This window comes from Notolepis coatsorum, assembly GCF_963971535.1.
Source record: "Notolepis coatsorum genome assembly, chromosome: 13".
In the NCBI taxonomy this organism is placed as follows: domain Eukaryota; kingdom Metazoa; phylum Chordata; class Actinopteri; order Aulopiformes; family Paralepididae; genus Notolepis; species Notolepis coatsorum.
The window spans coordinates 4,627,716-4,645,215 of NC_140177.1; the positions used below are offsets into that span (position 1 = coordinate 4,627,716).

The 17,500-nt window shown below is 42.1% G+C and overlaps 1 protein-coding gene across 1 annotated transcript in view; it reads left to right on the forward strand.

Moving 5' to 3' along the window:
* Positions 1-17,500, forward strand: part of rapgef5a (Rap guanine nucleotide exchange factor (GEF) 5a) — a gene marked incomplete at its 5' end in the record, with an annotated part of 100,158 nt that overhangs the window by 47,347 nt on the left and 35,311 nt on the right. Inside the window, 3 exon segments of the mRNA XM_084327061.1 lie at positions 10,798-10,879; positions 12,558-12,606; positions 15,037-15,110. Of these exon segments, the coding sequence (XP_084183187.1) occupies positions 10,798-10,879; positions 12,558-12,606; positions 15,037-15,110 (205 nt within the window).

Genomic DNA, 17,500 nt, shown 5'->3' on the forward strand with positions numbered 1-17,500 from the left:
GACTAAAAGTATAATGGAGCTCTATGGAGAAACCATGACACTCCTCTGACTAACAGTATAATGAGACTCTATGGAGGAACCATGACACTCCCCTGACTAACAGTATAATGGAGCTCTATGGAGAAACCACGACACTCCCCTGACTAAAAGTATAATGGAGCTCTATGGAGAAACCACAACACTCCCCTGACTAACGGTATAATGGAGCTCTATGGAGAAACCATGACACTCCTCTGACTAAAAGTATAATGGAGCTCTATGGAGAAACCATGACACTCCCCTGACTAAAAGTATAATGGAGCTCTATGGAGAAACCATGACACTCCTCTGACTAACAGTATAATGAGACTCTATGGAGGAACCATGACACTCCCCTGACTAACAGTATAATGGAGCTCTATGGAGAAACCATGACATTCCACTGACTAAAAGTATAATGGAGCTCTATGGAGAAACCATGACACTCCTCTGACTAACAGTATAATGGAGCTCTATGGCAGCGTTTCCGTTAGAACATATTCGTGCCGGTCTGGGTGTCCTGCAAGATTTCTATCCCCGGACATATTCGAGAAATTCCGGTCAGCCTGGTTTTCCTTTTTACCCGCTGAATGCCACCATCGGCGCCAATGTTAACGTTAATATCGCCTAATCTATGTTTTAAATTATGGCTATGTGTCTAATCTGCCCATCGCATTATCAAAGACTATTTTCCAGTCAGTGCTGTCAAGGCTGTTTATCGCGTCGTTTCCGTTTCAGAGCAGTTAGAAAAGCCCCCGTTTTCAGATAAAAAACAGCTCATTCTGGAGCATTCTATGAAAATCGTCTTTTAGTGGAATATTCCACAACGTTGATATTCGTCGGCCTTTTTATGAATCGTTTTCAAATAAACGCTAGATGATCAATATTATACGTACACGCAAGCACATTACGGCCGCGCGCGGATAATCGCCCCGTTGATTTCCTCTCGGACTTTTACATTGAAACCGAAAGAAGACATTTCACAAAACAGCTTATAACTTCATCAAACTTACTCTGATTATCCTAACACTGATAACATAGAGTCCTTACCTGACATCAGATGGTATCCAACTGGTATATTCCAATTCCTGATCACCATTCGAAAAAATCGATACGTGTATGGATCCAACGCGATACTGTAGAACTCCATGATCAGCGGGGATCTGAGGTTCCAGAATGAACTGTGATAACCCCGGCTGGATCAGTGAACTGGAAAATGTGGATATAATGTCGCACCTCAGCCAGGAGAATTAAACTTTCCACTCGGGCCTGAACGCTCGACATTTCTGTTTCTGTTTTCTTTCACCACGGCATCAGCGGTCTCTGTGACTTCAAGTTCAGAAGACTCATCTTCGTTGTCATTATTATTAGACCTGCTTGTGCTTGGTTTCATGAAATATTTGTTAAGCTTAGCTTGTTTGGCCATCTCTCTCTCTCTCGCTCGTATACCCGTTTGTCGTTATGGTGGCCAGACAGGCTCAAAAAAAGAAAGAAAAAAAGATTCACATCCGAGCGGCGCCATCCGCGCTTTATCAGCGTGAAGCAACATGTAATGATTGTTTCGTTCATCGCATAGGCTATTTAATTTGAGCCTATTTTAATACAATTCAAATAATAAAATTGTGCTTAGAGAAATTATTTTCACCGGACATTATGACCGGAGATATTTAAATATTCGGACTTCAACATATTTTGCCGGTCAAATACCGGTAATTACCGGCTAACGGAAACGCTGCTCTATGGAGAAACCATGACACTCCTCTGACTAACAGTATAATGAGACTCTATGGAGGAACCATGACACTCCCCTGACTAACAGTATAATGGAGCTTTATAGAGAAACCATGACACTCCCCTGACTAACAGTATAATGGAGCTCTATAGAGAAACCATGACACTCCCCTGACTAACAGTATAATGGAGCTCTATGGAGAAACCATGACACTCCCCTGACTAACAGTATAATGGAGCTCTATGGAGAAACCATGACACTCCCCTGACTAACAGTATAATGGAGCTCTATGGAGAAACCATGACACTCCCCTGACTAACAGTATAATGGAGCTCTATAGAGAAACCATGACACTCCCCTGACTAACAGTATAATGGAGCTCTATGGAGAAACCATGACACTCCCCTGACTAAATGTATAATGGAGCTCTATGGAGAAACCACGACACTCCCCTGAGTAAAAGTATAATGGAGCTCTATGGAGAAACCATGACACTCCCCTGACTAAAAGTATAAAATGGAGCTCTATGGCGGAACCACAGCACTCCCCTGACTAAAAGTATAATGGAGCTCTATGGAGAAACCATGACACTCTCCTGACTAAAAGTATAATGGAGCTCTATGGAGAAACCATGACACTCCCCTGACTAACAGTATAATGGAGCTCTATGGAGAAACCATGACACTCCTCTGACTAAAAGTATAATGGAGCTCTATGGAGGAACCATGACACTCCCCTGACTAACAGTATAATGGAGCTCTATGGAGAAACCATGACACTCCCCTGACTAACAGTATAATGGAGCTCTATGGAGAAACCATGACACTCCTCTGACTAAAAGTATAATGGAGCTCTATGGAGGAACCATGACACTCCTGACTAAAAGTATAATGGAGCTCTATGGAGAAACCATGACACCTGACCCTCCCCTGACTAAAAGTTTATGAAACTTTTGGAGCTGGATGCCATTTAGCCAAATCAGCACGGCTGTGTGAGTCTGTCACCTTTTACATATCTAGCTTTGGCATGGATTGATTGTTTAGATCGCTAGCATGGCTAACAAATGCAAATAGTAAATATATTGTAGTCTGGTATTCTGACCAGGATTGCGTTCCTCTTTGCCTCCTCGATGCGCGCAGCACACTGAGTCTGATACATGAGAAATACATCAACAAACATTTAACGATTCTGTGTCTTATTACTGGATTTTGTAAACAAACAAGCAAATAAACAAGTCACAGTAATATCATATTTTTCTATTGTGTGCACTCTCTCTCTCCTCCCCCTCTCTCTTCTCTCTTCCCTTCTATCTCTTCCCTTCTCTCTCTCTCTTCCCCCTCTCTCTCACTCTTCCCCCTTCCTCTCTCTTCCCTTCTCTATCTCCCTATCTCTCTTCCCTTCTATCTCTTCCCTTCTCTCTCTCTTCCCCCTCTCTCTCTTCCCCCTCCCTCTCTCTTCCATTCTCTCACTTCCTCTCTCTCTCCCTCTCTCTTTTTTCCCATTTTCTCTCTCTCTCTCTCTCTCTCTCTCTCTCTCTCTCTCTCTCTCTCTCTTCACACAGATCTTAAATCAGTCACTATCGCTGCTGTGCATCCATCATCATGCTTGCTTTTATCAGATTACACACACGCACATGTGTGTGTGTGTGCATGTACTTATGTACTTTGTGGTAAATGCTACTGTGTGTGTGTGTGTGTACTTACAGTATGTACTTACCGTCTTCTCCAGAGAGAGACAAGAAGATAGATACCAGTTTCCTCTCTGTGTTCGTTCAGTAGAAAGCTATCCGGCTGTAGCCTAGCTTAGCACAAATGAATGGAAGTGGATGCGTAGCAGCTAGCCTAGACATTGGCCAATTAACATCACTCCTAGAGACTACACATCCGCTTCCATTCATTCGTGCTAAGCTAGGCTGGATAAAACCGTAGGCGCATATAGTGGGCGTGTTCCTTTTAAGAGAACATATTACAAGGGCCTGCAGGCTTTGCTACAACCTATTATTATTATTATTATTATTATTACCCTGGGAATTATGGAGTTTACCTCAAAACAAAGATATGTTTACACAGTATACACACAGGCACACAGGCCACACACAACTACACACGCATACAGTGGAGCAGACGTCTTTGTGTCATACATGCAAGATTCTCAACAAAGGATCCGTCGCACATGCAGTGTGAGCGCATTCATATGCACACGCACACACACACACACACACACACACACACACACACACACACACACACACATGGGGGGAGTACGCTACAAAGAGATGTGTTCAGAGCGTGAGAGGAGGGGGTGGAGGTGTCAGGAGAGACAGAGACTCGTGTGTTACATGAATGATTTAATGGAGCAATGATTGTAATATTTTACAGGGAAACAGGAAGAACGATGTCAGTTTTAATGGTGCGATGATTGTAATATTTAACCGGTGACGCCGGGAAGGACCAGGGAAGCGCCGCTATGGATACTGGTGTCGGCCATCATATCATCATGATAATGATATCAGGATGATGAATCAAAATCAAATCAAAATATATTTGTAAAGCCACAAGGTATAAGGCCCCCATGGGCTGTGTACAAGTCTTCTTTAAGCAAGTCCAGAAGAAACCTCACAATAAATCGAGAACAAAAATCCACCATAGAATCCAAATATGCGACACTCCCAGACATACCCCGATGAAGATGAGGAAAAACTCACAAAAAAACCTAGCAATAGGGGGGAAAAAGCACCACAGGCGACGTGGAGGAGAGAAACCTCAGATGGGCCGTTCAAAGGGGGGCTCCCCCATCTTGGATGTTGGTGATAATATAGTGTTGCTATGGATGATCGATTGGGTGGAGAATAAAACAGGCGAATAGTTGGTATGTATATACATATACGTGTAATAAAACACATGCATGTACATGCAAAAGCAACTAAGGTACATCATTTTTTTGAAAAATACAAATAGAATAGAGCTAAGAACAAAAGAAAAGGCATAGGGAAACGAGCGCTGGTATGAAAATAAGATAAAGGCTAAATGCCAAGGCTCGGATATCAGGCTAAAATATCGAACAGAGTTGCTTCACCTGCCGGGCCAAATCCTCCCCTCTTACCGACCTTTCCATCACAGTGGAGAATGTAGCCGTGGCCGCGTCCCCGACCACCAAGAACCTGAACTTCTCCGCTCACATCGCCGCAATGACCAGAACCTGCCGATTCCTCCTGAGCAACGTCCGAAGGATCAGACCCCTTCCTGACAAAAGAAGCCACTCAACTCCTCGTGCAATCAACAGCCAATGTCTCGCCTCGACTACTGCAATGCACTGCTCGCTGGTCTACCGACCACCGCTACCACCAAGCCTCTTCAACTCATTCAGAACGCAGCCGCCCGCCTGATCTCCAACCTACCGAAGTCGGCCCATGTCACCCCACTTCTTAGGGACCTGCACTGGCTCCCCATCGCCGCACGAATCCGCTTCAAGGCCCTCGACCTGGCATATCACACAGCGAAGGGAACGGCTCCCGCCTACCTCCGGTCAATGGTCTCTAACTACACACCCTCAAGGCCCCTACGCTCTGCATTCTCTGGCCGCCTCAGACCCACTCCTCCTATCCGAGCTCCGGGAGGGTCATCAAAGAGAAGCCGCCTATTCTCGGTCCTTGCCCCACAATGGTGGAACGAACTGCCCACCACAGTTAGGACAGCAGCCGAAACCTGACCAATCTTTCGCCGTCAACTAAAAACACACTTCTTCAATCAATATCTGAAGAATTATAATAATAACCTTCGTACTGTCTGCTACTATCATGCACTTTTCCACTAATAATCTTCCTTGCCTATATTACTACTACATACTACACTAATATGTCTTTACTACTATGCACCCAACACTGTTAAACAAACGCCCAAGTTTCAACACTGTTTAAATGGTAAATAAATAAATGTATTTACTGTTTGATGAACATTGTTACTCAGCTGAAAGAGAAGAGGTGTACCCTTCCTGCTGACTTGTCGTACAGAACTTGTAAGCCGCTTTGGATAAAAGTGTCCGGCTAAATGACAAAATGTAAATGACAAAATGTAAATGACAAAATGTAAATGTGTCTGAGAACATTCCCAACAGTAGAATCTGATAGCAAGGGGCTGTGTGCAGCAGAGTTCAAAGCACAGCGGCGTGATTATCTGCATGTCTGGCGCACGGAGGCCCGTTAGATCTCTCTCTAACGGAGAGAAACCTGTTGTTTACCATTGTTTGGGGAGACGGTGGCTCAGGGGGTAGAGCAGTCGTCTGGTAATCAGAAGGTTCCCGCTCCTCCCGGGCAGCGTGTTAAGGTAAGATAAGATATTCCTTTATTGATCCCCTTGGGGAAATTCAGGCATCATAGCGGGAGGGGGGAGGGGAGGTACAGGTAGTGAAAAAGCAGTGTAAACAATATACCAAAAAGTTATATTTGCCCTACAATAAATAGTTACAATATATAATCTGATAATCTAAATCTAATCTAATATATAATCTAAAAAAAACGAAATGCTAAATGCTAAATATATGCAATATATAATCTAATAATCCAATAATCTAAATCTAATATATAATCTAAAAATGATAAATGCTAAATATATGATCTGATGAGGTATACAGTATTCACATAAGGTGTGGTATTTATGCATAAGGTAGTATATTGTCCTTTTAGGTGGGAGTCAGCCACTAGGTTCCTAGTAGTTGGATGTCTGGCAGCACTCCCTGCCCCACTGTTGTGGAGCCTCCACCTGATGTGGAACCGAATTGGGGTCACATCATTTCCATCCTGCTGTTCCACGGCTGAGGAAAGTCGGGACACGGGAAGATTACCTCGCTATACGATCCTTGGGTGTTGAAATCGGTTTAAAACACAAAAGCGTTCCACAACTTAAAATGGGTTGAACCCAGGTTTTTTCAAATCTCAGTGAAAGCACGGCTTTATAGAGACAATCCTTTGACGGGTGGTTAGCCATGACTTTGTGGATTAAAAAGAAAAGAAAAGTCGCTCTTAATCTCTGACAAGGGATCAGCCACGCTGGCTCTTTCGGAACCTTAAAGGGATATTTCACTAAAGTCACCTACAAGTAAGCTAGCGACCACTGCTGACAGTTCACTGTCGTCTGCTGTCTACACCACCCAGGTGTCAGGTGTTGTGGAATATTTTAAATGAGCCAAGACAGTGAACTGTAGAAATTCAGAAAGTAGTTTATTTGTTGTGGCTTGTACACCTGCACATAACCCTTAGTTCTGTATGATAGCATGTACTATAATGCTGTATATACCATATATATATATATTTATTTCCACCGCATATATACCTATCCTCACCTGTCTGTACTTACCTGCACATAGTCCTTTACTATATCTATATCTGTACATATCCTACGCTTACTAGTTATGCTGCTGTTGATAAACACACACTACAAAATTTTGGCACATTTACATTGATGTGGAAACTGAAGATGTTGATTAATAATGTGCACCGTCCCTGGGTAAACAAATGAATAATCTAATCGAATATGCCGGCCAGTAGTAGTCATACTGTCCCTATTATATATAATACAACTCTTTACATACTAATCTAACAGTATATTAACATCTAATCTAATCTAAACAAACTATACAGCAGTATTGGAGCTATTTCTCACCAAAACAAACGCATACCGTTGACTCAGAACTGTCTGTTTTATTGAAATCTGTACAGCAGTAGTTTGTTTGTACTTCAAAAGTATGATATTTAGATTAGGCCCCCAAAATGGATGGAGGTGAATGAGGAGCCTGACGCCTGGGAGGAACGGTGGTGTTGACGGCAGACGACAGGGACAGCAGTGGTCACTATAGCTCACTGGGAGATGGCTTTAAATGGAGGTAAGAGAAAGAGACTACTGAAACTGGACAACTTCTACTACTAAAGTGAAATATCCCTTTTAACCATTAGTGGAAAAACAACAAAAACGGATCCCAGACCATCGTCTAGTCTAGGACAGGGGTTCCCAAAGTTTTCAGGCCGCGACCCCCACTATTAAATTTCTTTTTCTTTTTTTGGAAGTCATCTGGCGACCCCCCCCCCCCCCCCCCCCCCCAGTGGCGGCTCCCACTTTGGGAATCACTGGTCTAGGAGAATCCTCACCCTGCTACCATAACAACATGTGAATGAGAGTGGTTTTAGAGTGAAGTTCTTCTCTTGGTGAACCAGGGGGCAGTAGGCCTACAGGAAGTAATTCATATTACATTATACTATGCTGTTAGAGAGAGAGAGAGAGAGAGAGAGAGAGAGAGAGAGAGAGAGAGAAGAGAGAGAGAAGAGAGAGAGAGAAGAGAGAGAGAGAAGAGAGAGAAGAGAGAGAGAGAGAGAGAGAGAGAGATACATTTTTTTGAAAGAAAAAAAAAATGTTTGATGTTTTTACTCAAAACTGTACTCCTGAATTATTTTATCCTTTAAGGCCTTTTTTTTTTTTATCTCCCCTGAGAAGTACACAACTTCAACCGTCATTAAGGCTATTCCATAATTGAACTCTCAAAATTGAAACACATCTAGCTTTTACATTAGTTCTTACCTTTTTACATGTTTTAAGAATACATAACCCTCTTAAATTATACTTTCCTTCTCTTGGTTGAAAGAGACATTGAATACAAACTGGTAGGCTTTTACTCTTAGCACGAAAAATTATTTCCAAGGTTTTTATGTACACCATATCTACAAATTTGTATGTGCAGGACTTTATGAATAATGGATTTGTCGATTCAAGGTAACTAGCTTTGTTTATTATTCTAATAGCTCTTTTCTGTAGTTTAATAATAGGATCTATATTTGTTTTATAAACATTCCCCCAGACCTCAACACAATATGACATGTATGGCACAACAAGTGAAAAATACAATATATGCAAACATTTCTGATTTAACAGCTCCCTTGTTTTGTACAGAATGCCAACAGATTTGGCTAATTTACCTTTGATATATTGTATATGTGGCTTCCAACAGAGTTTGTGATCTATAATCACACCTAAGAATTTTGTTTCATCCAGCACTCCACATTGCTTTCAGTTTAGCTGGTCATCCGCACTAATACACATTGGCAGTATTTGGGGGAGGGAAACTGATGGGTGGGGATCGGGCGTTGTGGACAGTGACTCCTACAGGTCGGTTGATGCGCCTGCGCAGTAGAATCAGGAAGCGACGGGGGCGGGGCCCCTCCAAAGCCCAGACCCCTGACGCTGAAAGATCGCGCCGCGCAGGTGAAAAGATGCGACTCCTGTTACTGTTATTGGAGGGGACTCGTGCTATGTATGACTTAGTCCACATTGCAGCCGGCTTGTGGGAGGCAAGAAACAGCGTTCAAAGACAGGGGAGGGTTGAATTGGATGATACGAAAATTGGGATGGGAGAAAAATAGAAAAATGGGAGAAAAAGTGGATAAAAAAAATATTTTTGTTTCATATACTCTTTCAATTTCAGTTAACTTCAGTTTAATTTCACAGTCGGTAGGAACACCAAATGCCATACATTTTGTTTTGTTTTCATTAAGAGACAACTTATTCCTATCAAACCATTTCTTTAACTTGATCAATTCCCTTTCTACTGTTTTCAATAATTGTTTTATGTTATTAGCAATGTTATAATCATTTTGATTACTTGTTATTTGTTATGTTATTATTTGGATGTATGTTAAACTTGCTTTGGCGTCATGGCGTCAGAAGCCTTGGCTACAGCTATAGCCACGATGCCTGATACATGGCAGCCTCTGTCATGTCCATAGATATAGATATATATATATAGTGTCTTGAAAATGGTGAGGGTACCTTGTGTTTACTGCACCTTGTGTATACTGCACCTTGTGTATACTGCACCTAGTGTATACTGCACCTTGTGTATACTGTACCTTGTGTATACTGCACCTTGTGTATACTGCACCTTGTGTATACTGTACCTTGTGTATACTGTACCTTGTGTATACTGCACCTTGTGTATACTGCACCTTGTGTATACTGCACCTTGTGTTTACTGCACCTTGTGTATACTGCACCTAGTGTATACTGCACCTAGTGTATACTGCACCTTGTGTATACTGCACCTTGTGTTTACTGCACCTTGTGTTTACTGCACCTAGTGTATACGGCACCTTGTGTATACTGCACCTTGTGTATACTGCACCTTGTGTATACTGCACCTTGTGTATACTGCACCTTGTGTATACTGCACCTTGTGTATACTGTACCTTGTGTTTACTGCACCTTGTGTTTACTGCACCTTGTGTATACTGCACCTTGTGTATACTGCACCTTGTGTATACTGCACCTTGTGTATACTGTACCTTGTGTATACTGCACCTTGTGTATACTGCACCTTGTGTATACTGTACCTAGTGTATACTGCACCTAGTGTATACTGTACCTTGTGTATACTGCACCTAGTGTATACTGCACCTAGTGTATACTGCACCTTGTGTATACTGTACCTAGTGTATACTGTACCTTGTGTATACTGCACCTTGTGTATACTGCACCTTGTGTATACTGCACCTAGTGTATACTGCACCTAGTGTATACTGCACCTTGTGTATACTGCTTTTACTCTTACTCATAGTATATATTCGGATACAAATTCTTTATTGCCTATATTTATTGTAACATATAATATACAGTAACCATACCATAGAGTTAATCATATTGTTTACACCGTAAACATTTTTCCTCATATCTTTATATTATACATATTGTATTGCTTATATTTACAGTATGTCTTTCTACTATTGCCCTGCCCATACCTGTACCTCCCCCCTCCCCCCTCCCCCCATGCTGCTATGACGCCTGAATTTCCCCCAAGGGGATCAATACAGGAATATCTTATATTCTTATATCTTAAAGAAAAAGGGAGCGAGCGTGTGTTGAGTTGGCAGTCGGACAGGCAGCGTGATGAAGTGTCTCTCTGTCCTTAAATATACCATGACATCACGTTGGCCCTCTTGAAATATTCTATGTACAATTGAATTGGTACAAATAAAGCGTTTGAAATGTGTGTGTGTGTGTGTGTTTCAGGTCAGAGGAGGACTCAGAGGGGAACAGAGATATCTGCGGAGAGATCCTCCAGATGAAAGCCCTCGAGAGACTCACCTCTACGGTCAGTGTGTGTGTGTTTTCTAGCGCTGACCCCAATTAGTCGTAGTAATTAGTAGTAATTGATTGAAAGGAGCCGTAGTCGACTGCCAACCTCTCAAACCTACCGAAGTCGGCCCATGTCACCCCACTTCTTAGGGACCTGCACTGGCTCCCCATTGCTGCACGTATCCGCTTCAAGGCCCTCGACCTGGCATACCGTGCGGCAAAGGGAACCGCTCCCGCCTACCTCCGGTCAATGGTCTCTAACTACACACCCTCAAGACCCCTCCGCTCTGCATCTTCTGGCCGTCTCAGACCCACTCCTATCCGAGCTCCGGGAGGGTCATCAAAGAGAAGCCGCCTATTGTCAGTCCTTGCCCCACAATGGTGGAATGAACTACCCATCCCAATTAGGACAGCCGAAACCTGACCAGTCTTTCGCCGTCGACTAAAGACGCACTTCTTCAACCGTTATCTGAAATGATAAAAAAAATTAAAAAATCTAACCCTGACTAACCTTACTGTCATACACTTGTCCTAATAAACTAACCTACACTGTAACACGCAACACTTTGATGAACATTGTTACTCAGCTGATAGAGTTGTACCCTTCTTGCTGTCTTGTCGTACAGAACTTGTAAGTCGCTTTGGATAAAAGCGTCAGCTTTATTTATTTCGAATGAAAATAAATATATATTTATTTTATTTTATTTTATATATTTTTTTTCTTGCCAAAAGCAACGAGGTCTAGAAGCGTGGCTAACGCTAATGGCGCACATAACATGTGTGTTTTATAATAAACACGTTGGACTCTAATCAATCAATCAATTCAATCAATTTCTTTAATGACCACCCAGCCAGGCTGGTGGAATTTGGTTTCAGTGCATTGCAGTTCCAACATAAAACATAGAACATATAACATAATATATATATAATAGTTAAAAGAAAACACAATTACATAGATTACAGTTCAGAGTTGTCCATGTCAGCAGAGGTAAGGGGGGTTGCGGGGGGGTACTACAGGGAGGGGGGGGGGGATACTACAGGGAGTTCAGTGTCCGTATGGCAGTGGGGAAGAAGCTGTTTTTGAACCGGGATGTTTTGGTGGTCAGGGATCTGTAGCGCCTCCCGGAGGGCAGCAGCTGGAAGATGTGGTGTGCTGGGTGAGTGGGGTCAGAGATGATTTTTTCTGGCTCTCCTGATTGTGATTTGGCGGTGGAGTGATTCGAGAGAAGGGAGGGGGGTGCGGATTATTTTTGAGGATTTATTGATGATTCTTTGTAGTTTGTTTTTCGAGTGAGTGTCCAGATTGCTGTACCAAACAGTTATGGAGAAGGTGAGGATGCTTTGTATAATGACCTGGTAGAAACGGAGCAGGAGATGTTTTTTGACTCTGTATTTTTTTAGCTGGCGGAGGAAGAAGAGTCTTTGATTTGCTTTTTTGTGTATGTGGTCTGTGTTGGTTTTCCATTTGAGGTTATTACTTATGTGAGTGCTTATAGTCAGTATGTGTGTGTTTTACAATAAACATGTTGGACTCTACGGTCAGTATGTGTGTGAACCCTCAGATTACCAGACGACCACTCTACCACTGTCGCACCCTTTAATAGATGATAGACGACAGCTGTGATATTTGAAGGAGTTTTTACATGAAGATGTGGTTGTGGTTGTTTTAACGCCTCCTGTTTGTGTCTTAACAGGTACAATGTGAATTGGCGGCAGCCCTGGCCCGCAAGACTCGCAAAGCTTGTAAGTGTATGTGTGAGTGTGTCTATTAGGGGTGTAAAGATTTGGATCAATACATTGATTCAAAGGGCAATGGTTCAATCCAATGGATGGAATTTACATATATTGATTCAGATCATTAAAACTATATCCTAAAACAAATACGGAATACCTATGTAGTTATTGTAGTTATTAGATTCAAAGAATGTGCGAAGCAGAGCTTTACCTGTTATGCCCTAGCCATATTTTAAGAAAATATGCCTAAAAGTACATACCCAAGTAAATGGAAGATTTCTCCACTTCTACAAAGACCATTAGCATGTTCTTGGTATCTAGGGACATCTATTGACCTCGGGGAATGAATTCCCAGTGTCTGTTACTATGCTTGAGTAAATTGTAATGAACCAAAGGAGAATATATATTAATTTATATTATATTATATTATATATATATTTTTTCCATCTTTGACGGTGAATAACACAAACAGAAACAGCACTAGGCGCATTAGATTAGAGCACTAGTCATATAAAGGTAGAATGAAGTAAGATAAAAAAAAAAGTTAATACAAATGGAACAACATATGTAGAGGGTATAACATTATATATACATATATGACAATGAGGAATTGTGTGAGGAAAGGTGAGAAGTGTATACAACAGTATTGCACTGGGTATGTAGCAGTCCTGGTTCAATACTGCCAGAAAACGGGCAGAAAAGTTACAAAATCTTTTTAATTTAGAAAGTGAGTTTAGTAGGAGGAAATTAAATGTTAAACATCAGTTTGCACGTACCACACTTAACTCAATGGACGCCACAGCGATATGCGTCATGTGTTGTTAAAAGGCCAACGCTCTAAAATATAGGAATACGTGGCAGTGTTTGCAGGGCTATAACTATATTCTATATTATAGCTATGGATACAATACTATGGCCCATTTGACATCGACTATCTATCGTTCAATATGTATTAAAGAAAAAAAAAATCATCCATACATTCCCCTTTTATACCGTGGTGAATATGACTATAATTTTAGAGTAATCCTGTCTAATCCCAGAAAACGACGCTATGCAGCAATACGTGCAATTCACTAAACACGTTGCCGTTTCTTGCCTGGACACGCTACTATTTTGAAATCACATCTATATTATCGGTATTATGTTTCATCATGAATGCATGGAAGGGTGGGGGGGGGGGGGGGTCAATTTTTTGATGCTTCGATCATCACCAACGGCACACGTTGTGGAGTAACGTTACACACATATGTTGTGATCGAGGTGAAGTCATGGTCGGATCACAGCAGGATTGATATCATATAGCCCTTACCTTCACTAGGATGTACACCAAAAAGAATATTCCAATTATCTGATCGCGAGTCCCAGTATTTGTGTCGATCGTGTCGCCAACATAATCCGCCACACATCATGCACCGGGAGCAATTCACGCTTCTCAATCCGACCGTTATAACCGCCCCCGTTGGCCAACCAATAGAAATCCCACCGGAGACTTTTGATCGACGCACAGGCCAAGATATAATGTTACAAAGGGTGCTCGATACTGCCACCTAGGTGGATACGGCCGGTATTGCACTTTGGCATTCTCAGGATGATTCCCCATGTTAACCCCGATGTCCGTGTGCCTGTAATGAATGGAAATATCGAATAAAAGAAATAACGATGAAAACCCGACTATACTCGGGTCTGGCACTGAACGGTCGGCGAGATAAACCGACTATCATCGGGTCCGGCGCTGATTGAGTTAAACAGATGTGTCCTTCAGTTATTGGTGTAAAGTTGTGTAATTCTCTCCATAGCGAGCTTAAGGGATGTAATAGTGTTTGTCAATTCAAAAAGAATTATAAAAAATATATATTTAGTCAGTATGAAATTCAAATGTGAATCTGAATAGTGAGATATTTTCTTTTCTTCTTTATTATTATTATTTTTAATTTTTTTTCAATATCTGAAACGAAAAAGAAAAAAATCTTCAACCTTCTTACTGTCCTATACTACCATGCACTCCTCCTACTATACTAATATGGCTTATGTCTATGCACTCAACACTGCAGCACCCAAGTTTCAGCACTGTTTGATGAAAATTGTTACTCAGCTGATAGAGTTGTACCCTTCCTGATGACTTGTCGTACAGAACTTGTAAGTCGCTTTGGATAAAAGCGTTTCAGCTAAATGACTAAATGTAAATGTATGTAAACAGTGCAGACGGCAGGTAGGCAGACATGCAAAGTGGAGTATTTTAGGTTTATGAGCCGAGAAGTCGACGGCCTGGTGGTGAAAACCAGCGTGGTCACATTTCAATGGTTTTATCACCTGTGGCTTCTGTGTTCGTAACTAATATATGCTAATCTTGGTTTTTGCCTACAGAGGCCGCCTCCACTTGAATATGACTGGTGCAGAGAGCTGTCAATCTGACATGCCTTGTTTGTGATTGGCTTGCAGTGTCAGAGCAGGACTCTGAGGCCACTGAGACGGCCCACCAGGAGGCTCGGACGCCCAGCGAGGAGAGCAGCCCGGTAAGACACACACACACACACATACATACGCGCACACACACACACACACACATACACACACACAGACACACGCACATATACACAGACACACAGACCGTAACACGTGAGCACATGAATAAGTGCACACATGCACACACACATACACACACTCTTACTCACTCACTCACCTACTCACTCATTCACTTTCTCTCTCTCCCTCTCTCTCTCCCTCTCTTTCTTTCTCTCTCTCTCTCCCTCTCTCTCTTTCTCTCTTTCTCTCTTTCTCTCTCTTTCTCTCTCTCCTCTCTCTCTCTCTCCCTCTCCCCCTCTCTCTCCCTCTCCCCCCCCTCTCTCTCCCCTCTCTCTCTCCCTCTCCCCCCTCTCTCTCCCTCTCCCCCCTCTCTCTCTCTCCCTCTCGCTCTCTCTCTCCTCTCCCCCTCTCTCTCTCTCTCTCCCTCGCTCTCTCTCTCTCCCCCCCCCTCTCTCTCTCTATCTTATATGCTAAATAAGACATAATTGGTGTATTCAGGCTGCCTCGCTCTCGCCCAGAGGTCACTGAGAGTGTGTGTGTTTATTTACATAATGGAGGAAGAGAGTAGAGAGAAGGATGAGAATGGAGAGATCCTGAGGAGGTATGTGTAGCTCGGTACAGAGGAACCCTCTTACACTCCTTGAATTATTCATTCTCTCCATCACGCCGGAGAGACCAAAGAAAGCGGAGCAGAAAAGATCACACAAAGTCGTGTAATCGTAGCTCTCGCATATAAACTGTATTTCTGTTTGAGGCGAGGTGCACGTGTTTCACACCTCTGTGTCGTCCGAGTGGGTGGAGTCTCCACCTATTTTATTGATCTTTTGGCCTAGCAGTGAAGTATATGTACTGTAGATCTCTTATACATACGGAATACTCATGTACTAGGGCTGTCACTTTAACAAAAAATCGAATTCGAAATTCGTTGCAGAATTGTAGACAAATTCGAATTCGAATTTTTTTATAAAAAACCTAAACCTAAAAAAAGTCTAAGCTATTTTCAAAGTTTTGGCATTTTTTTTTACCATGGTAGGTTTGGTATCATTCTTTTCAGCACAGTCTCACCTATATGACCTGACAGTTTTTTTTCTGTTTTTAACTGCCGTCTGTTGTTGTCATTTATTTCAGATTTTTGTTGTTTTTATATAGCTGTAGCTGTAGTGTAAAGCACCCTGTGCATTTGTGCTGTAAAGGGTGCTATATAAATAAAAGTAATTAATTCAAAGTCATTCATTATAATAATATGATTAAACATTTTAAATACATTTTTTATATATTTTTTTGAATTTCGCCCTTCAAGTTCGAATCTCGTGCTTTTATGTAAATTCGAAAAGAATGTGACAGCCCTATTATTTACATTTACATTTACATTTAGTCATTTAGCTGACGCTTTTATCCAAAGCGACTAGCAGTTAGCAGAGAGAGAGAGAGAGAGAGAGAGAGAGAGCTTTAGTGTTATCTTGGTGTCTCCGCGTCAAGGACAGGAAGTTGAAATCAGGGGTACAGGAAGTAGAAAGGGACAGGGTGGTTTGGGTTGTGGCTCTGATAGTGTGTGTGTGTTATTGGGGGTGTTTTCCTAGTAAACTGGGAGTATGCCAGCATATAATGTGTGTGTGTGTGTTATGTGTGTGTGTGTGTGCGTGCGTACATGTTGTCCTCCTGATAGAGCATGGGCACCGTGGATAGTTGAGCTCACAGGAAGGGGTACGTGACTCTCAGCCAATCAAAACAGCCCCCTGTCTTCTAACGAAAATAAACACGGCGGGGGCTGCCCCCACTACCCACGATACCATCACACCAGCAGCCCCCTGGAGGACGCACACGCACACACACACACACACGCACGCACGCACGCACACACATACACATGCCCACATACACACGCACATACACACACATGCCCACATACACACGCACATACATACACACGCACGCACGCACGCACACATGCCCACATACACACACACGCACATACACACACACACACATACGCACGCACACAGAGTGATGTTTGATACTGTTAACTCATTTAAAGCAACAGCCATTCGATGCACTAGTAGTATCCTGAAGCTACTGTATATATTATATTATTATTATAATGAGCACTATCCTCCTCTCTCTCATTTCAATTCAATTTAATTCAAAGGGGCTTATTGACACGGGAAACATACGTTTACGTAAAACAAACTAAACAAAACAATCAAACAAAGATCAGTATAGTGCAAGTTTCAAGCTAGATAAAATAAAAAGATAGTATAAATAAGTATAATATAAGTATAAAATAGAAAGTCAAGTACGTAAACAAGTGTAAACAAAACAAAAATTTTCAATATACATATATACAGTATACACAATGCAGAGCAGAGAAGGTAACTGAGTT